The sequence below is a fragment of the Colias croceus genome, chromosome 11 (genome assembly GCF_905220415.1).
Source record: "Colias croceus chromosome 11, ilColCroc2.1".
In the NCBI taxonomy this organism is placed as follows: domain Eukaryota; kingdom Metazoa; phylum Arthropoda; class Insecta; order Lepidoptera; family Pieridae; genus Colias; species Colias croceus.
This window is the reverse complement of record NC_059547.1, coordinates 7,704,680-7,726,721: the sequence shown is the minus strand read 5'-3', so window position 1 is coordinate 7,726,721 and position 22,042 is coordinate 7,704,680. Positions and strand designations below refer to the sequence as shown.

Here is a 22,042-nt window from a genome sequence, read left to right as displayed (position 1 = left end):
TAGATTTTTTGTCATAAATCGATAATATACGCTAGATGTGTTACAACACTACGGTGGTAAACAAAATGCCAAACGTGATATTATTGTGACTTTTTTAAAAATTATGTCATTATTTTATATTCCACAACCCCATAAAGTGGGTAAATGTTACAGTTACAACATAAAATTACAAAAAAGCGCTTGATAAAACCTTCAAATAGGTTTAAAACATAAATATTTATCAATTTGCTGAAAATCACTTACCGATGGAAAGATATTTTTACATTGTTTTTATCCAAAACTCCCATTCGACTAGTGATAGCCGGTTGCTAAACATACAATAGTTATTTTAGCACACTGACAAATAAAAAGAAACACTGTACACTTTATATTTTCTAAATATTTCGTTAAAAACACTTGACGCACTGAGCCCACCAGCTGGTTGGAAAACAAACTGACTGCCGGCGCGCTACGTTTGAAGACAGTGCAGATACTCTATCGCTATCTCAATCTGGCTTATGCTGTTATTGACTAAGAGTAAGTAGATTAGAAAATATGTATTTTGTTCTGTCTTAATATAAGAACTCTATAGGTTAATTGCTCTTAGGCGTAGACAGTACAGTAGACAGATAATCAAACAGCAGAGAATAATAAATCCGTGAGTTCCATTGAGAATTCCACAGAGAATTCCATATGAATGTTCTCTCATCTCTGTCTACATCTCTATGGTATTTTTATATCAATGAATTGAAATGACGGTTGCAGTAAACAGTTTGAATCCTGGTTTGAATATTTGAACTTTTGAGCGTATGATCAAGTGGCCAAGTGCATTATTGTAAAACTGAAACGCTTCGTTTGTGTGTTATAAGTGAAAATATATGAAATATTTATTAAAATGCGATAACGTGGACTGCGAAAATAACATTATGTATTTCCAGGTAATATCTCAGTTTTAATCGGTAGTTCAAATATCAGTTCTATGTTTTACTTTTAATTATTTAAGTATTCGGTACAATATTTTTAGATCGAAAATACTCCGGAACACGTAAAAAGAGCCAGAAGAACTAAAATAGCACCCCCAGTGTCGCCTAAAGAAGAATGTCCGCGTCTGATACTAGCACCCTTCTCCAGACCGCCGCAAGTCGTTTTCGACAATGTTCTCATCGGTTCATCATGCGAAAAATATTTGGAAGTTTTTAATCCGTCCAAACAAATTCAACAGGTACTTTATTTCGTATGGATTGGTTTTTCTTCATTATTTGTAGGTCATCCATAAAATAAACTTCAGTCCAGGTAAAAAACACCAGCCAAAATAACTATTAACTGTAGATAATATAATCCTTCAACAGTAATTTTGAATCCAACCAGATTTTTGGTGGTGACTATAGTTATTATTGACTGTAAGGATCTAGATAAAAAAAGATTGTGTTTGAATTTCATAACAGATTTTTCTACATAATGAAAACTGATAGGTGCTTTCAGTTGGTTCACCTTTTCTAAATTGAATATTCTAGAAACATCAAGTATTAATCTATAGATTTTTTATGCACAGATAACATTAAACAAGGCTTTACCTCCGGGTTTGATTATCCAATTGCCTGGAGAATGGCTAGTTCTCGAACCAGAGACGTGCTACTGTTTGACCATGGTGTGGTCCCCTACTCAACCCATCGCTCTGCGGGAGACCATCAGGTTCACTAATGAGAACAGAGGCAGATATGACGTCATTGTTGTATTGAAATCTTTGATGGTAACTATTGATACATTTTTGTAAGCTTAAAAAATTTCTTTAGTACTAAAAGAAAACAAATGTATAAAACAATTTTTTTGTCGCAACTCATGTGAGTTGTTTATTCTGTAATTATAAGAAAAACAGTACAATAGATAATTGTGGTGTAATGCTGACTGACTTGTAGTACAAAAACAAAGTAGTTGCCGCAGCAATGCTGTTGAATATCCCTCTTCTTAATTTCTATGTGCACTTTTTGTTGTTGTTTGTATTCAGGGTTTTGTGATATTATTGCTGTGCATTCAGTTTTTAATGAATTTCAAGCAAATAGTTTATTTTGAAGATACTTCTAATTCTATAGATTTCATATATTGTTCTTTTTTTAATTTACATAATAAGGACAATCTCAAAACATTTTTTAAAAATACCCATAATTTACTTTTTTTTTTTATTTGCTCAAGAGCAATAAAGTGGGTGACGAAAAGTAATTAATACTCATTTAAATCCTTTATTTTCAAGACTAAAGGTTTCAAGACCTCCCCAGGGAAGATAAAAAAGAAATCATTGAAAAAATCGCCAGTAAACATTACAAAAAAGAAAGTAGAAGTAATCTGTAATACTACCCAAATTAAGAAAACAATAAATGTAGTGCAGTCTACAAAATATCAAGTTTTAACTACCAATAGTGAAACTTTTTCAAAATACAGACCTGTTTCGCCTAAATGTCCTTTTGACTCGCCAAATAGTGTTGATATTGATTTTAACACATCAGAAATCTTTTCAAATGTTCAAAATCGCACTGCTGAATCTTTCTTGCAAAAAACATATGACAAACCTATGATTAATGACAAGTTGGATACACCCAAATACAATGTTTTGAAACCATCAAACAAACAAAACTTTGAAACGTCTGCATCTGATATTTTTGACAATATCACATTTACTCCTCTGAAAAGTGCTGCTACTAAAAATGAAAAACTAAACAATGGACCTAAAATTGTATTGAGTATACCTTCCGAAAGTGACTATGATGACAGCTTAAACATAAAAGATAGCAATAAAGAGAATGAAACTCACTCTATCCTTTGTATTACATCAACTCATATGACTAATAATAGATGGCTAACAGTAGATAGCCACTCCAAATTCGCTAATACGGATATCGAAACCCCTAAGATTGTAAATAAAAAAATTCCAAACACATCTTCACCAAAAGAGTTAAACAGCCCAAATTTTTCCATAAACACCGACTTTTCCCGTATAAGTGACTTATCGTTTTTTCCGCCACGATTTTCAACGGAACGCAAGATGTTCCCAAAAATAAACAATGACACTCATGATTTAATAGACGACTATCATATGAAACTAAGTTCCGATACTTATACAAAAGATTCGCCTAACACACCATTTGAATATCACATGAACCAGATCGAATCAAGGCAGTGTTTTCCTCTGAAAGAACAAAATCAACGAATGTGTAGACAAGCTTTATTTAGAGAACAAGAGATACGGGACTACAACGAACGAAATTTTGTGACTCGTGCTGAACATAATTCCTGGCAAAACGATTTGAGAATGGATATAAGATCGCCTCCAAGATCTTTAACTCCACCATTACAATCCATTCCTGAAGAAAGTGTTCAATTTTCAGACATGAATACATTTGATGGAACAAATCATCATATGGATACATTCTCTGTTAATCGTACTTATAATAAGCATGAAAAAACAGTGAATAGGCAAACCTCTTGGTCAAAAAAAGCTGTTGTTAAATCGAAAATTTTACCGTCAACGCGGGTTTCCTCTACGAAAATAAATTCCACCTTTGATGCGAATAAAAGTAACGCTACGAATGTCACTCTTAATTATATTCCAAATGTTTATTCGCAATCACTAACTGTTGACCCTTTCTTATCAACTACTTATTTCTATGATGAAGCTCTAATTCATAAATTTGAAAGGGACTTCAAACGTTGGCTCAATTATATATTGACACCTCCCGATCTCGATAGTAATGTTGAACAGAAAATTGATGTAGGTAAGGCATGGATTGAAAATAGAAACAAAGAAGTTCCAACAGCTCCAACTAGAGAGAAAGTTTGTAATGTTTATCACAATAGTCATCGACTGGAAAGTTTACGTAAATCCGCAAGAACTTTACTTAAGACCCCAGAGATATCTCAAGTTCTTCTTAAATTGAATGCTCAGATAGACAAGAAACTCATTGCAATAAGAGACGATAGAAATTTACATTTGGATATTGGATTACAGAAGACGATTATGGAAATTATACTCTCGTACAATCCACTGTGGTTGCGTATAGGTCTAGAGGCAATATATGGCGTAACTTTGCCTTTGAAATCGAACAGCGACATTGAGGGATTGACGTTGTTTATCATTCAAAGGATGTTCAAGAATCCCTTTTTAAAAAATAAACATTCGAAATCGACTGCACCAAACATGCTGCTGCCGGCATATATTGAGGCAATCAAGAAGTTTAGTTTGAAGAAATTTTTCATGCTGGTATTCTTTTTAGACCAAGCCAAACAAAAGAAGTTAATATCTCATGATCCTTGTTTATTTTGCAGAAATGCAATATGTAAAGAGAGTCGGCAAATTATAATCCGATTCACGCGGGAACTAATAGCCGGTATCGGCGATATCACTAAACATTTACGACCACTGGGTTATGTGGTCGTTCATAAACAAACATACTTAGATGAGTATAAATATGGTGTGAACGACATAGCGATTGATTTGAGGGATGGAGTTAGGCTGACGAAAGTCTCTGAAATTATTTTAATGAGAGACAATTTACTGTGCCAATTACGCGCTCCAGCTGTTTCGCGCTTGCAAAAAATACATAACGTTGAAGTGGCTCTCAAAGCACTAAGAGGAGCAAATTTTAAGATAGAAGGGGAAATAACGTGTACTGACATTGCCGACGGTCACAGGGAAAAAACATTATCTCTTTTGTGGCAACTAATTCACGTATTTCGTGCACCTTTATTTGAAAGAGCGGCCAACGTTATTCAAACTTGGTGGAAAAAGAAATACGAAGTTATTGCTGAAAAAAGAAGAGTTGAGCAAGAAATACTCAGAAAGAGGAATATTGCTGCTGAAATTATTCAATACTGGTGGCGACGGATACAGTACAAACGTATGTATGAGAAGAGATTGTATGAGATAACTTGTGCTGTAATTACTTTACAAAAATTCTGCCGAATGTGGCTGTGCCGCAGCCGTCTGCGCAAGTATAAACAGAGTGTACTTAAGATAGAAAAATGGTATACGGATTTGAAATTAATTCGAGAAGCTAAAGAGATATTACGATTAAAGAGAGAAGAACGAAGACACAGGTGCGCAGTTCTCATTCAATCGAATGTCAGACGTTGGTCCTGTAGAAAAAATTATCTAGAAACTTTGAAAAAAGTAGTTTATATTCAGGCTCTAGTCCGTAGGTTTTTGGCGAAAAAGCGATATCAAACGCTAAGAAATTGCACTTTGTATATTCAAAGAACATACAAACGTAAGTTGTTGATGAAAAAAGATATGACCCACTTTGCTGAAATAAAGGAAAAGGTTGTGCTTGTACAGAACTATTACAGAATGATAAAACAACGCAGACTGTTTTTGTCCACTAAAAATGCCGTTAAAACGATTGAAGAACGTTACTTAGCATTGATAAAGATGAGGGAGGAGCGGAGGAAATTTGCGGAACTGAAAGAAGTAACGATAAAACTCCAAGCTAGTTATAGACGTAATAAATGTAGAAACGAATATATTAAAAAACGAAATTTTATAATAGCGATACAAAGAAGAATTAAAGCATACCTTACAATGAAACAAACCAGGTTGCAGTATCTCAAATTAAGAGATAGTACAGTCGTTATACAAACGCATTTAAGATCCTATTTGAAAATGAAAAAAATAAGAGATGATTATGTGAGACAAAGAAAAGCTGCTCTTATTATTCAAAACTATTACCGGTCGTTTATAAAAACAAAAATACAGAGAAAGCAATATTTGGAATTGAAAAAAGCCACTATAACAATTCAAACCCATTATAGAAGTTTATTATTAATGAAGCAAATGCGAAACGATTTTATAAAAATGAGGGACGCAGCTATTATAATACAGCGAAGATTTAGAGCGCAGGTTTTAATGAAAGAATTAAGAGGAATATACGAAGCATTAAAACACGCAGCTCTGACAATCCAGGCACGTTATAGAGCCCAAAAAGAAATGATAATGCTTAGGACACGTTTTGAGACAATGAAACGTTCGTGTATAGTTATTCAAAGATTCTTTAGAGCTTATCAGATTGGAAAAAGTATGCGCGAAAAATATCTGCACCAAAAAGAAGCCGCCATAAAAATCCAAAAATGGTATAGAAATCATACAAAAGGTAATCAAATAAAGGAACAATATGAAATTACGAAAAAAGCCTGCGTTACGATTCAAAAAGTATATCGTAGTTATATTCTCACCAAGAGGCAACGAGAAGAATATTTGCGAATTAGAACCGCAACAATATGTTTACAGAAATATTATAGAAATTATGTTGTGTCAAAGAATATTAGATTACAATACCTACAAATGAAGACTGCTACAGTTACAATTCAGAGATATTGCAGAGCATATTTAGAAATGAGAAAGCAAACAACAACTTATTTACAAATACGACACGCAATTGTTACTATACAAACACATTATAGGTGTTACAGAGAGATGAAATTAATTAGAAATTACTTTGTAGAACTAAAGTCTGCAGCTGTATGTATTCAAAGACAATTCAGAAGCTTGCTAGCTATGAAAGAAGCCAGACAACAGTATTTATTATTGAGGAAATCCACAATCGTTATCCAAACAAGGTATAAAGCTTTACGTGAGATGAGAATGGTTCGTGAACAGTATTTAAGAAAAAAGGCTGCTATTGTTTTTGTGCAAAGAAAATTCAGGGCTCAATGCTTAATGAGACGTGCATCAAAAGATTTTGTTGCTACAAAAACTGCATGTATCACAATTCAAAGGTTTTACAGAGCGTATAAACAGGGTTCACAACAACGTAAACACTATTTAGCATTAAGAAACGCCGCAAATGTTATCTCACGCCGGTATAGGGACTTAATTTTAATGAGGAAAGAAAGAACTACTTTCTTGAGAATTAAATCGGCAGTTACCGTTATTCAAAATAGATATAAAGCTCACAAACTTATGGTTCAGGAAAGAAACAAACATCAAAATCAACGCAAAGCCTGTATACAAATTCAAATGGCTTATAGGGCCTATGTTGAAGGTAGAAAAGAAAGATTGAAATATATACAGATAAGATCAGCTGTTATATTGATACAAAATTGGTATAGGTCTATAATAGAAACGAAAGAACTTCGTAAGCAATATTTACAATTACGAACAGCAACTATATTTATACAGCGTCATGTAAGAGAAAGAAGACTAGCTCGAAAGAATGCTCTTGTAAGAGTTCAAGCGATTAAAACTATCACAAATTGGTACATCACTATAAAAGAACGCAGATGGTTCTTAGAATTAAGAAGAAAAGTTGTTATTTTGCAATCAGTCTTCCGTATGTTAGTTGTACGCAATCACTACTTAAAAATAAGGAATTCGGCAGTAAAAATACAGAGATATTACAGATCCTATTTATTAACGAAGCGCTTAAGAACTCAATTCCTTGAAGTTAAAACTAATATAACGAAGTTGCAAGCACATGTCCGATGTTTCATAGAGAGAAGAAAATATCAACGTCTTAAATCGGCTGCCATAGCTATTCAGTGCGCGTATAGACTTAAAAGAACTAGAGATCTAATCCATCAAAATAAAAAAGAAAGGGCTGCTTTGTGTATACAAAATAATGTACGTAGATATCTTGTACAAAGGGCTTACAAACGATTCTATGAAAAGTTAGTATTTATACAAAGATTGTGGAGAGGAAAACTTCTTACGCGAGATCTACATTTCGAATATATACACAAAAGAAAGACAATCATTAAATTACAAGCACAAATTAGGGGGTACTTGGTGAGGAAGGAGGTGAAGATCAAGAGAGAGAATTTATTAAAACTTCGAGAACAGAAAAGACAAGACTGGGCTGCAGCAAAAATTCAAGTAAGTGTTCTTCTAATTTTGAGTTTAGCACCTGATCATCAAAAAGAAAAATTTTACAATTTTCTTTTTATATGATTTTAGGCTCTATTTCGCGGACACAAAGTTCGCGTTGCAAATGATGCAAGAATTCTTGAATGGCGAAGGAGATGGCGCGATGACAAAATTCATTCTACTCAGAGGTCGCTCGGAGAAAGAAATGAAGAAGCCATGGATGTTCTTAGAAACATGTCCGATATCGAGACTGTTATAAGAGCATTCCGATCTCTTGGTAAGATTACATTTTATTCAACTAGCTATCCGCCCGCGTAGTTAAAGAAAATACCCGCATAGTTCCCGTTCCCGTAGGAGTTGTGGGTGTCAGGGATAAAACATATTATATTTTCTCAGGTCACAATGTATCTCTGTACCAAATTTAATCTTAATCGGTAACTGTACAAACACTGGTTTAAGAGTTGAAGATGAAACAGACGGACAGACAGAGTTACTTTCGCATTTATAATTATTAATTATTGTATGTTACCCAAAAGTAAGGAAGCTTAAAATTTCGTGAATGGATACTTTCACATAATATAAAAATTGCTGATAAAATGATAACGAATGTTGCAGAGCTATTAACGGAGGTGTTCCCAATGATGTACAACTCTAACGCAGCGTCAATAGTGCGACGAGTCTACGTGTACATGTCCGTCACGAATAGATCCATTTCTAGCATTGAAGTGCTCAAGTCGGCAGCTTCCGTGCTGGTCAACCTGACTAGGTATAAGATAACTGGACCGAAGATATATGGGGTAAGTGGATAATAAAAAACAAAAAAAAAAACGAAATAAAAAAATTATCTTCAGAAAAAAAAAATATTTATTTTTCCTGTAAATTATTATCATAAGGTTTTTTGAAGTCGTAAAACGTCAATTTAAACACGATTTTTTCGAATCTAAAATACATTTTATCAATCATTCATGTGTTTTTACAGAGAGACCGCATCCCGCCTGTGCTGAAATTCATGTGGCGATTTAGCAACAGTGAGACGCACTTATTCTGCATTCTAGCCACATATTTATGGCTTTTCGCAAAATATGATGACATTAAAAAGGTATGATTATGTTTATAAATTATACTGATACTGAAAATAACTAGTATGACATTATTTTTATTCCTAAAAATGATTATATAGATAAATAAAACAAAAAGCGATAGATAAAAACCAAATCGCACGATACTTTAAGTTGTTTTTTAAACAAAATATTATCCTTCTCTTTCTCTCAGCTATTCGTTTAAATTAAAATGTAATAATGAAACATAAAGTTACCTAAAATTACTTATTTTCATTTTAAAAACGGCTAGACCTGAAACTAAACCCAAATCATTGTTATCTTCTTCCCTTACAGGATTTAAAGGATTACCTCCATGAGCCAGAAAATCACAAAATCATGGTAGCCATTAAGGGCAATGTTGATAGGATGAAGAGAATGGTGACAAACTCAGCTCGGCATAGATTGAGCACGCCGCAGTCGAGCCGTTTTGTTTCCCACATGAACCAATCACGAGATATAGCAAATGTTAGTGTTTGCAGCAATTCCAGTAGTAGCAGTAACCCGGATTTGTTGCTGCCAGCCCTGGACCCAGACTACGGGATCTCGCGAGCTGACAAGCCTCGATACTTTGAGGATGCCCAACAGGCGATTAGCTGTCTCTTCCACGCTTATGAGTTGTAATTTTATGTTTTTTATGTTATGTGTTGAGATCTGTTGGATGGGGAAAGCTGGGAATAATTTAGGTAATTAATAAAATAGCAGGTCTGTGAACAGCAGAAGTAATTATTCCCTTAATATATGAATTTTGAAACAACCCTGAGAATAAAAATTATTACTTGCTTTTTTCGTCCCTTACCTACTTTTTTATTTGTATTTTTCTATCTGTTATATTTTCAACATCTTTAAGACAACACATCCTCTTATTATTGCAATAATTGAACCTTGACATAATCATGTTATTTTTAATGTTAACTCTCGCTTTGAAAGTAAAGTGATTGTATGTTTAATGTTTAATTTAATAAAATAATATAATATATTCAATTGTGTGTTTTTTATGACTGATAGATTTTGTAGTTTATGAAAGGCGCAAAGGACAGTGCCGTTTTTATTATGATAAATCTCCAATGAATAAAAACTTGATTGATAATCCTTTTCATACTTAAAACTGTTAAATGTGCTGTATAATAATGAGTTTGCAAAATTCGTGTCGAAACGGTAAAGCAAAGACACTTGCTTATCTTTAAAGTGTAGGTATTCTCAAAATCTACCAAAAGTAACGGTCTATTCGGATATGTAATTTTGGTGAAAATATTAATTAGTGACCCTGATCATGTATCTGACTGTTAAAAAATGTGCCTAGGCAATACACTAAAAAATCTTATTAGTGTCTTATTATAACCGTTTTCCACCCGTTTTCCCAACTCGTTTATCCTACGTTTATCAATTGAATTAAAATATACTGGCAACATTATTAGGCGCCGACCACAGAACAGTAAAATTTTAACTGATCTATGGCGTGACATTGACAAGCGACAGAAATTTAAATTTTGACATTGGATTTCATTGTGATTTGTGATACCGTGGTGATATAATATCTCGTCGAAATTTGTAAATATTGCATTTTGCTTTGCAGTGTACAAGTAAAAGAACAATCGACGATTTGTAGAGCAGCATCAAATAAATCGATGTCGTATATACCTTTTATTATATATATATAATGGATGAATATGTGAATTATATACTGTTGATATTGGTTATTCTACCTGTTATATTGTTCATCAATTTGTGGGCTGGCATCGGCTGGGAACTATTTGTTAATAATTAAAGGACGTTAAGGAGAATAAGCTACCATATTGTTCATGAATATAATTTCTACTGTTATTACTTCATGGTGTAACTGTAGTATATTCATATGAGCAAAAGAATAAAACACGATTTACTTACATACTTTATATTTTTATTTACATAAATAATTCTTCCATGTAAATATAATATAGATTTCCTTAAATTAATATATTTATCAGTGATTGAAAGCAATGCAACAATATAATCTGATAGGTGTCTTTGGTAAATTATTCAAATAACAAATTAAATGAAATCAGATTACAGAAGTGTTCCTACATTAGTATGAGTAACAAGCCCCTAAGAACTATACCCATATTGATTAATATCAATAATTTCACAGCTCTATGTCAAAATACTTTAGATACAGAATATACTTTACTTAATAGTTAAACAATTACAAAATATCACTGTAACTATTGGCATTTCTATACTTAAATAATTATGATCCTCAGTAAGTTGCTTAGACTAATAATTATAACTTAATTTAGATTTTCATTCAACTAGGTACATATTTTATAAATTCACAATGTCAATAGGTTTAAAGTAGAACATTTAAATTTCACTAGAAAGTAATAGTTCTTCCATTCCCATGTGTCCTCGATGCCTCCATACTCTGTATCTTGCTATATCTTTCCGAGTCACCATTCCTACAACCTAAAAAAAAAGATATAATATGTTGAAACACATCTGTTCATTTATCAATTTAATTACATATAAAGCAATACCTGAGCAGAAACAAATTCAACATAAAACAGTAATAAAAGTAATATTATTTTGCCCATATATACATTTATACATATATAATCTTTGATGAATTTGATATTTTTGTTTCAAAGACGCGGGTCCGAATCCTTTCAAGTGATTTTTTATATCCTTTAAAAATTTAAATCTGATGAATTCACAAAACTGATACACTCAGATATTTAGTATTAATATAATATTACCTCATTGACATCATTAACAATAGGCAAATGTCGTAATCCCAGAGCTCTGAAAAGCCTAAAGAGCCTCGGTAGAGATGCTCGATGGGGCAAGGTATATGGAGACGGATTCATAAATGGACGTAAGTCTATTGTGCATGTCTTTTCCCAATCTGCTATATCCAGCTGAAATTATTTATTTAGTAAATAACATGGTCTATAAATATAGATAATTAGACTATAATAAAGATGATCGTAGTATATTTAAATAAAAATAATAATAGTTAAAAAAAACTAAAAAACACGCTTTTTATAGTAAACCGAACTAAAAAATAGAAAATTTTATCAAATTAGTGAATTGTCATCGGTCCTCAATAAATCTACAAAGTTTGAACGAAATCTGGTCGTTTAAAGTGGGTCAAAATCGCGCCCAAAGAAGTCGGTTACAAACATACTAACATACAGGTGAAGCTAATATAAAGCGTGTAATAAAAAAGAGTGTGTGTGCGAGCACACATGTCAGATAGAAACTTCTTTGGCAAGATTCAAAGATACCAAAATCGTCGCCTTACTTCCTATCGTGACGGTATTGCCATGATACGACCCTGAAATTTTATTCTCAACGCGCCATAAGAAGTTTAACTTCAAAAATAGTATACAATCAAACCGTTAAATTATGTAATTTGAGGTTTAATATACTTACTGATCATTAGAAAAGATGATATTAAAACTATCCCACCAGCTGAATCTATTTTGATAAAACTGATACTCATGTTACTTATCTTCTCAATAATCAAGGTGTACTATTTAGCCTACAAAAATACATCCTCTTGATTATTTTTGTAGGCTAAATAGTACACCTTGATTATTGAGAAATACAAATATGTATCGTCTTTAAAAACCAGATAGCAGTCTCTAATCTCTATACTTACTTCCTCAATAGAAGGGTATCGTGGATATTCTTTCCTAAACATATTCATGTCCACATTGAAGTTAGACCATGTTGTGTTCGCATTTTCGTTGTAAATCTTGTTCTGTATGAGCACGATTAATTGCGAGCGGAGTATTAGACCTCGTAACCGCTTGTAAGTCGTCACTTCAGCCTAAAATTTATATTTAAAAATGAAGTCGTTAGATAATGTTGTACATAATTGTATCTCTGTAGTCTCTAGGTATCTATTTTCAATATGAATTTGATAACACCAAAAGTTGTAACAAAAAATGATTAAAAAATATTTAGTAAAACAATTTTATCCTTACTCAATACTCATATTGTAAAGCGGGTTTTTTTATTTCTTTTTCCTTCTTTCACGTTGCAAATGAGCAATTATATTATGATTTTTGTGCCTGGAAATGTTATGCTAGAGTGATATAGGCTACTTAAAGACATCTTATTCCTGTAAAACATCTAATTCTTCTATATACTTAGCCATTTACTTACATCATCAGCCAGCGGCGGATCGACAACGGGAAAGCCGTTGTACGACACCAATTTCAATATCTCGACAATATGGCCGACATTTTCCACCGCCCGTAGCGTGAACACCGGGTGTGACATCACTTCGGACGCGTACACGTTGTGAGCAAGAGGCGGAGGTTCCCATGCTAAGAGCGGAACCCCGGCTAGTTGAATGTGGATGTCGTATATACCCTGGATATTGTAAAAATGTCATTGGCGTAAAATAAATGAAAAAGAGCGTGTGTGGAGTGAATATGTATCAGAAGTGAAACTTCTTTGGCAAGATTCAAAGATACCAAAACCGTCGCCTTAGTCGTGTGGTACGTGACGGTATTACAATGACGAGACTTAAAAGTATACTCTCAACGCGCCTAAAGAAGTTTTACTTCAATAACAACACCGGGTGTGACATCACTTCGGACGCGTACACGTTGTGAGCAAGAGGCGGAGGTTCCCATGCTAAGAGCGGTACCCCGGCTAGTTGAATGTGGATGTCGTATATACCCTGGATATTGTAAAAATGTCATTGGCGTAAAATAAATGAAAAAGACGTGTGTGCCGTGAATATGTGTCAGTAGCTACCTTAAAATTTTACTCTAAACACACCTTAACAAGTTACACTTCATATGGATGTCGTTTAATATACTCTGGTTATTGTAAAAATATGTAAGTTTTCTGGGATACCCGTCAATTGGATGCGGATATTTTACGTAGGTACTGTTATTATTGATCATTGTTGAAAACGTAACGACTTATTTAATTTCTTAAACTGCTTGCTCGCTCTTGATGGTGATTACATTACATAAATAAATAAAAAAGCTGCATTGTAAATTGGCAATGATGGCAATACAAACCTCATTAAAGAAGTCCCCAGTCCACTTGGCAACCACTAGCGTGATTATAATGGGCAGAGCATTAGATATCTGTCCAGTTGTCTCAATAATGATGACCGTCAAAGATATCGTCATTCGCACCACACCACCTAGTTGTGCTGCAGCCCCAATTAAAGCGTATTTCGCTGGGTTTATACTCTGTAATATAATGTGTCTATAATTATTCATTTACAACTTAGATTTTTAATTAATATATAATTGAATCGATAGTTATTATCAATCTTATATTTAAGCTTCATGATATCACTACATTCTACTCTTCGATCGATAAATAAATAGGACACATAATATTTTTACTTTAAAATTCCTTATTCTTAAATACTTTTTTAACTATCTTACTACATCATCCCAAAATTCATACAATGCATACCTACAGACAACAAAAAAAATCTTACCGTAGACGGTATTGCGTACTGTATCCAAATGGCCAAAAGCCTTCCCCATGCGGCGCCCGTGAGCAAATTCGGTATAAACAATCCACTGGACACAGCGAGACCAAACGTCCACGTGGAGAGTAGAAAGTAGCTGATAACGAACACAAGTAGTGATAATGGTTTGTATGAACCGAGCGGGTCGTGAAGGAATGAGCGGACTGACGCTTCGGGCGTTTGGAACCAGATTGCCGCAAGCGCGTTGTACTCGCCGTCCGCGCAGTATAGCTAAGGAAAAATAATAAAAAAATTGTAATTTTTTTTATTAAAAAAAAGCTACAAAAAATCTTCTTTCACCACTAGATATGTCATTTCTAGGTGATAAATGTAATTATTTTTTTAACTCCTCGACGCGCAAAATAATTATACACGTAAAAAGAAACACCGGCATGACACGCTACAAAATAATTTAAATTGAATAAATCAATTTTTGAGTTAAAGGTTAACTAATTTTTAATAATGTTTTCAAAATTATGAAGAATGAAGAATTTGTACCGAGAAAAAAAATCACAAAAACACTACATTTTATAATATATGCTTCAGCTGAATAAGATACATACCTGTAGCGGTACTTTAGTAGGGTCTTCTCCGAGCGGGCGACAATCATTTAGAAGGAACATCATAAGGAAACCACAAGTGGCGCTTACACAAGCCACTAAACATGCCTCCACAACACGTAACCAAGGTGTACCTATATACCTAAAAAAAATTAAAACTCTAATTTTTTTCTCCTTACAATCCTTGCGATCATTCTACAGGTGAGATAGAGCAAATTTGGTAGCATAATTAAATTTGAATATATAAATAAAAACGTTGTTAAAATATTTTTACTATATAACTTAAACATTATTTACCTTATCCTAAAAACGGCTAACTTGTAGTTAATAAAATTCCATAGAGCTCCCAACAACCCGCCTATTATACCAAAGACAATAAACACTGGTAGTTCATAGATTTGGTAGGGGAATGGCTCCATTTTCCCGAGATTCAATAAACCTAAAAAAAAATAAACTGTATCAATAGTCTATTCATGGGTAATTGATTAGTATAATATTTTCTACTCATAAATAATAAGAATTGACCCATCAAATATTTAATATTGTATATATCACACATTAAAGATTTGGTGATTTTTAGCATTTTCTCGAGAGAAACCGCGTGACAAAAGGTAATACATTCATTTATTAATTAATCATACCAGGATAACTCAGATCTCCTGGATGTCCATGATAGGCCGATAGAGCAAAATTGAGCGTGAACGTCGAGACAACTGTACCGAAAAATGTACGCCATGTTAATGCCTGATTCCAGAAACTTGTACCTTCTTCCAGAGAAAACAGGACACCACCTTGAAAGATAAACATTTATTATTTTAACGTTTTTTATACAAATTTTAATGAGATTTAGAACTGTCAATTTTTTCTCCAGATATTTATTTTTCGTGTGATAATGTTATTTTTTTTTAATTCAAAGAAACTTATTTGGTGGCTCTGAGTCCTTTTGAAAACTAGTATATTTAATGAAATAAATAAAAAATTACCGATAGGAGCTCCAAAAGCCGCAGAAACACCAGCCGCCGCTCCTCCAGACACGAAATCTCTCTTTTCGTGATCTTCACGGAAATATTGGAATATTTTAAAGTCCTTGTTAAATGTCGTGCTTTTGCCTTGAGAAATACCCGCCGCTACCACAGCCCCACTGTGTATCATTGGACCTTCCTGTAATATAAGTTGGTTAATATTTTGCAAAGAAATGCTTCTAGAAAACAAATAAATTAGAATCTCCCCTTTTTTTAGGAAGTTGGACAAAAATGAACTGATGCACATGACTTCTGTCATGTTAAGAGGTAACCTTAACCACTGATAGATTAGATGATAAATATTTTTAAATCCGAACTACGCTGCAATGCCTTAAAGTGTTTTAAATGCCAACACAAAACATAATTTGTATGCAAATAGTGTATAAGTATTTCAATTTTTTTAAGAATATAAAAAAATTGATAACGAGGCGGGATTCGAACCCGCAGATTTCTCTTCTTTTTTCTATTTGTTAAAATGTTATATTTATAATGCATTCGAATGTTAAAAAAACGATTTGAAACTAAATATCAAACTCAATGTACAAGTTTATTTTATACAAACCTTTCCACCAGCTAATCCACCAACGACAGCAGTAATAACTCCTACTGCTTTCACAATTAGAGTCTTAATTCTTACAACTCTTGGTACTTTAACTCCATTAAGGTAACACTTCACTTGAGGAATGCCACTGCCTGCAGCTACAGGCTGAAAATTACATTTATGTTAATAAACAAGCACAAAAATATGTCTATATTAAGGTATATCATTGTTTTATTTATAAAATATTGATATGCCTTAGACTTTTTTTTGTAATTGCTCTGAATTTAATATCCTAGAGACTGAAAATTATCAAAATCTTTTCAGCAGCAGTACTAATATTTAAAGTTATAAAATACTAGCTTCCCGCCCGCGGCTTCGCCCGCGTTTTCAAAGAAAACCCGTTCCCGTAGGATTTCCGGGATAAAACTATCCTATGTCCTTTCTCGGGTATCAAAATATCTCTATAGTTACCAAATTTCATGCAAATTGGTTCAGTAGTTTAGGCGTGATTGAGTAACAGACAGACAGACAGACAGAGTTACTTTCGCATTTATAATATTAGTATGGATTACAATTTCAAAATCAAAATAATATAATTAATGAATTGAAATCACTTACCTCTACATAAGCAACAAGTACACTACCAATGAACACAATTGATATATTCGTCAACACCCATAACAAATATGGAATATATAGCTTATCTAACAGCACATATTTATCAACAGCTGTATACTTTGTTAGGGAAATAAATTATAATTTAGAGTCAAATTACACTAATGATTGCACAAAATAAATAAAAATTGTTTATGAAAAAATTGGTTGTTTGTAAAGTAGGTTTACGATCGAGATGTTTACGTGATAACGTCTTATGATGAGATGAGACGCTCGAGATGAGACGGGAGATCGATCCGTCTCTCTCTCGTTATACCTGCGATCGCGCTCGTGAGGTTTTGGTGTGACACAAGTTTCTGAACATGTCACCCGACTAAAACGATTTTAAAGACGTCAAAAACCTTCTATATTATATTATTAGGTAATAGGTAATTTAAACCTTCTAAATCAACAACTACTATATCAATTAAATCAATAAAGATATTTGCAATATTAAATATTTCTCAAAATGTTTATACATAGCTGTAGTCCCACCTTTTACAAGGCAATACCAGGATAAGAAAATGATAATGTAACTTATTAAAGATGAAGCTAATTTGTAATAAAATAATGTCTAATTTTTTAAATAAATAATGAAATCCAAATAAATAATATTACTTGAGATAGTTAAAATAGTATATGTAAGTTTTATATAAACTTTTAAAAGGATACATTTCTTCAGCTGTACATATTTGATATTGGAGAATTCCTCAATACAAATGTCAATTGTAAAAGCAATAAGCGCTGTTATGACACCAATAAGAAGAAATATGAACCATCTTGCTATGTCCTTCTTGACTATATACGGATAACCTCTTTTCCTTTCTTCATCTAGAAGTAAGTGGTTTTCACATGTGTCATAATCCAAACTCTGTAAAAGTTATTGATAAGTGAAAATTTTTGAAATTTTGATGAAAAAATTGTAGATAATTTTTCAAAAATACACTGACCTCATATTTAGCTGACAAAATATTCATGGAGCCTGGTGTAATTTTTTGTACAGGCTGCCTGCGCCTGATCCCATGACTTCCATGGATGTCCTCTTCACCAGAATCCTACAGAAAATAAATCTTTAGGAAACAGCAAGATAGACAATTTTTCTGTATACTATATTATTATCATAGAATGGAATAAAATGAAATGACCATTAAATAGATTTATCATTAATTCTCTTTTGTAATATTTTAATGACTTCAATGAGTAGGATGAGTACTTATTTATAGAAATACGTGAAACAATCCTCATCATAAGATAGAAAATGTTATATAAATAATATTCAAGTCCACATAGTTTGTAAAATTGTAGATACCTGTAAGTCAGAAGATTTATTTAATTGAGCATAGTTTGAAGTGCTTGCCTCTTCATTGCTTATTAAGTTTGCCGTATCAGAAGTATTTTCACTAACGATGTCATTCGTAGATTTTTCCATTTTGAGACAATTATTACTAAAGTTGGAATATAGACGAATTTTATCCTAACACCTTACATGTATATCGATTGTAAGTACTTATTTAGTATTTACAAAACACTTATCCTAACCGCTGTTACTGATACATTTTAGGAAATTTGGTATTAGAATTTAATTGAATTTAAGCAAGTACACGAGTTTAAAATTATTTCAATAAATATTTTTATTTCTTTGTATACTTTCAACATTGTTGTCAATAATAATCATGTCACATGTGTCATCCTGTTCAGTCAGTACGACACGAGATCTGTCAAAGTCAACTACTAATTGAAATAATTTTTAAATTCCGTAGTCAGGAACGTTATTTAATAATTTATTATTGTTACAAAGTAAAAAATAATTTTATTAATTAAAGCGTAAAAATATATATATTTAAGTGTTAAAACTTGTTTGTGCAATTATAAAATTACACTGTACATCTAAACTTTTTAATATTTTGCAATATTTTGTTGTTTAATGTTGTGCAATGAACACCAGTGCAAACTTAGCACCCCATCTATGGAATTTTGGGTCGAAAATGACCTTGATCGTTAGGTCCCCGTTAGGTCCTTTAAGGTCCCACAATTTTTTCGTTAGGTCCCCTTTAGTTTTTTTTTAAATATTTTTTTAAATTTTAGGTATAAAAAAATGCAACTTTAGCACCCCATCCATAGAATTTTGGGTCAAAAATGACCTTAATCGATAGGTCTCCGTTAGGTCCTATAAGGTCCCACAATTTTTTCGTTAGGTCCCCTTTAGTTTTTTTTTTAATAATTTTTTTTTAATTTTAGGTATAAAAAAGTTACACTTTAGCACCCCATCCATAGCAAAATTGGCGAATTTTATTAAAATCGTATTCTTTACCGTTAGGTCCGTAGAGGCCCATCATTGAAATTGTTAAATTATTTATGTTATTAAATTATCAAGAACGGCTGAACCGATTTAGCTGAAAATTGGCAGGGAGGTAGTTTAGAGCCAGGAGAAGAATATAGGATACTAAATACGTACCACGGGCGAAGCCGGGGCGGACCACTAGTTATAAAATAATTGAAACCGGCGCATGCGCCTTAGAGCATTAAAGCATGCGCACACCATACATAAACAGTGCGAAATTTAAATTGGTATCGTTTCATTTATTAAATTAAATCAATAAATAAATCTATACTAGTCACGTCTGGTTCGAAAGATGAAACTGGCTTTAAGCCGCGAATAAAGAATAAGAATCACTATCATTATCTCTCACATCATTAACTCTTCCATTTCTGCAGTTATTCCATCTTGTTTTTTTTGTACTGCTCTTCAACATGAATAACATGGTTCGGTCATAGAATAAATCTCGTCGAGATACTGATTTTGAGTCTTTAAACATTTTGAACGGACAGATCGTTCAATTTTATATTGTTGCTTGAATAGTTTTTAACTGGGTTACTAGTATCATCCATGCAAAATAATAATAATAATACAAAACAAATCATACCTACTTATAATAATGTGCAATGCAATCAAGATGAAAAGCATCAAAATATCAAGTCACACTTAACAATGCATTGAGATACCTATTTCTCGTAAACACTCTTGTTTTTCCTTGAAAACTACATCTCTTTCAAATTGTTTCATTTTAAATTTATTAATCATACTTTAAAGTTTTCGTCATGTTTTCAACTCAGTTTTCAAAAATATTTTTTTTTTGAAATCACTAAAATCCTAAGCTAAAATCGCAGAAAAAAAAATCACTTTGACAAGCTTTGACACATCAACAACTCAGGTTTTAATGACAGTTAACTGTCAAGTGTTGCCAAATAAATTTTCGAAATAAAAAGCCAGTTTCATCTTTCGGACGTGACTAGTATAGATTTATTTATTGATTTAAATTAAATAAATGAAACACAAATGAAACGATACCAATTTAAATTTCGCATTGTTTATGTATGATGTGCGCATGCCTTAATGCTCTAAGACGCATGCGCAGGTTTTTATAATTTTATAATTTTAATAAAATAAATAATTCAACAATTTCAATGATGAGCCTATACGGACCTAACGGTAAAGAATACGATTTTGATAAAATTTGCCAATTTTGCTATGGATGGGGTGCTAAAGTGTAACTTTTTAATACCTAAAATTAAAAAAAAAATTATTAAAAAAAAAAACTAAAGGGGACCTAACGAAAAAATTGTGGGACCTTATAGGACCTAACGGAGACCTATCGATTAAGGTCATTTTTGACCCAAAATTCTATGGATGGGGTGCTAAAGTGCACTTTTTTATACCTAAAATTTAAAAAATTATTTAAAAAAAAACTAAAGGGGACCTAACGAAAAAATTGTGGGACCTTAAAGGACCTAACGGAGACCTATCGATTAAGGTCATTTTTGACCCAAAATTCTATGGATGGGGTGCTAAAGTTGCATTTTTTTATACCTAAAATTTAAAAAATTATTTAAAAAAAAACTAAAGGGGACCTAACGAAAAAATTGTGGGACCTTAAAGGACCTAACGGGGACCTAACGATCAAGGTCATTTTCGACCCAAAATTCCATAGATGGGGTGCTAAGTTTGCACTGGTGCAATGAACCACTATTTTATTTATAACTAATTAACTAGCTGTGCCGCGCGGTTTCAGCCGCGTGGCTCCGCTCCTGTTGGCCTTAGATAATATATAGCCTATATTAGTCGTGGATAATGTAGTTAGCTTTCGAATGGTGAAAGAATTTTTAAAATCGGTCCAGTAGTTTATGAGCCTATTCATTACAATCAAACAAACTAAGTTTTCCTCTTTATAATATTAGTGTAGATTAAATAATCTCTTAAACAATATGTAAATTATAAATGGTTGCATGCAGTAAAAGCATAATATGGAATAGGTATATATATTTTTAATCTCGGCGGATATTTTACTCTAATTAATTCCTAAACTGAACATTAACATCTACGGTCTATCTACCAGTGCAAACTTAGCACCCCATCTATGGAATTTTGGGTCGAAAATGACCTTGATCGTTAGGTCCCCGTTAGGTCCTTTAAGGTCCCACAATTTTTTCGTTAGGTCCCCTTTATTTTTTTTTTTAATAATTTTTTAAATTTTAGGTATAAAAAAAGTGCACTTTAGCACCCCATCCATAGAATTTTGGGTCAAAAATGACCTTAATCGATAGGTCTCCGTTAGGTCCTATAAGGTCCCACAATTTTTTCGTTAGGTCCCCTTTAGTTTTTTTTTTAATAATTTTTTTTTTATTTTAGGTATAAAAAAGTTACACTTTAGCACCCCATCCATAGCAAAATTGGCGAATTTTATCAAAATCGTATTCTTTACCGTTAGGTCCGTAGAGGCCCATCATTGAAATTGTTAAATTATTTATGTTACTAAAAAATAAAATCTATATATATAAAAGAAAGTCGTGTTAG

General features: G+C 32.7%; 2 protein-coding genes across 2 annotated transcripts; one reads left to right on the top strand and one right to left on the bottom strand.

Annotated features, from left to right (window-relative positions):
• The first annotated feature begins 905 nt into the window (after positions 1-905).
• On the top strand, positions 906-9,962 carry LOC123695684 (protein abnormal spindle). Its single transcript, XM_045641589.1, is given in 8 exon segments — positions 906-917; positions 983-1,201; positions 1,532-1,729; positions 2,228-7,837; positions 7,919-8,105; positions 8,444-8,625; positions 8,808-8,927; positions 9,223-9,962. Coding segments are annotated over 8 exon segments (6,855 nt in total). The 3' UTR covers positions 9,550-9,962.
• Positions 9,963-10,803: 841 nt separating this feature from the next.
• On the bottom strand, positions 10,804-18,871 carry LOC123695829 (H(+)/Cl(-) exchange transporter 7). The gene is made up of 15 exons (XM_045641768.1): positions 18,500-18,871; positions 18,141-18,245; positions 17,863-18,061; positions 17,155-17,264; positions 16,558-16,701; positions 15,957-16,134; positions 15,615-15,764; positions 15,271-15,412; positions 14,977-15,115; positions 14,381-14,644; positions 13,947-14,123; positions 13,075-13,284; positions 12,566-12,736; positions 11,658-11,819; positions 10,804-11,367 (listed from the first exon to the last, which is right to left on the bottom strand). The coding sequence occupies exons 1-15, from the start codon at positions 18,617-18,619 to the stop codon at positions 11,266-11,268; spliced, it is 2,373 nt and encodes a 790-aa protein (XP_045497724.1). The 5' UTR covers positions 18,620-18,871; the 3' UTR covers positions 10,804-11,265.
• Between the last annotated feature and the right edge of the window lie 3,171 nt (positions 18,872-22,042).

Excerpts from the sequence above, each read along its gene's own strand:
- LOC123695829 (XM_045641768.1), bottom strand. The coding sequence starts at position 18,619 with ATGGAAAAATCTACGAATGACATCGTTAGTGAAAATACTTCTGATACG. Across the intron at positions 16,702-17,154 it reads TACTTGTTGCTTATGTAGAG|CCTGTAGCTGCAGGCAGTGG; the intron begins GTAAGTGATTTC and ends TGTAATTTTCAG. Across the intron at positions 15,413-15,614 it reads AGGAGATCTGAGTTATCCTG|GTTTATTGAATCTCGGGAAA; the intron begins GTATGATTAATT and ends ATTTTTTTTTAG.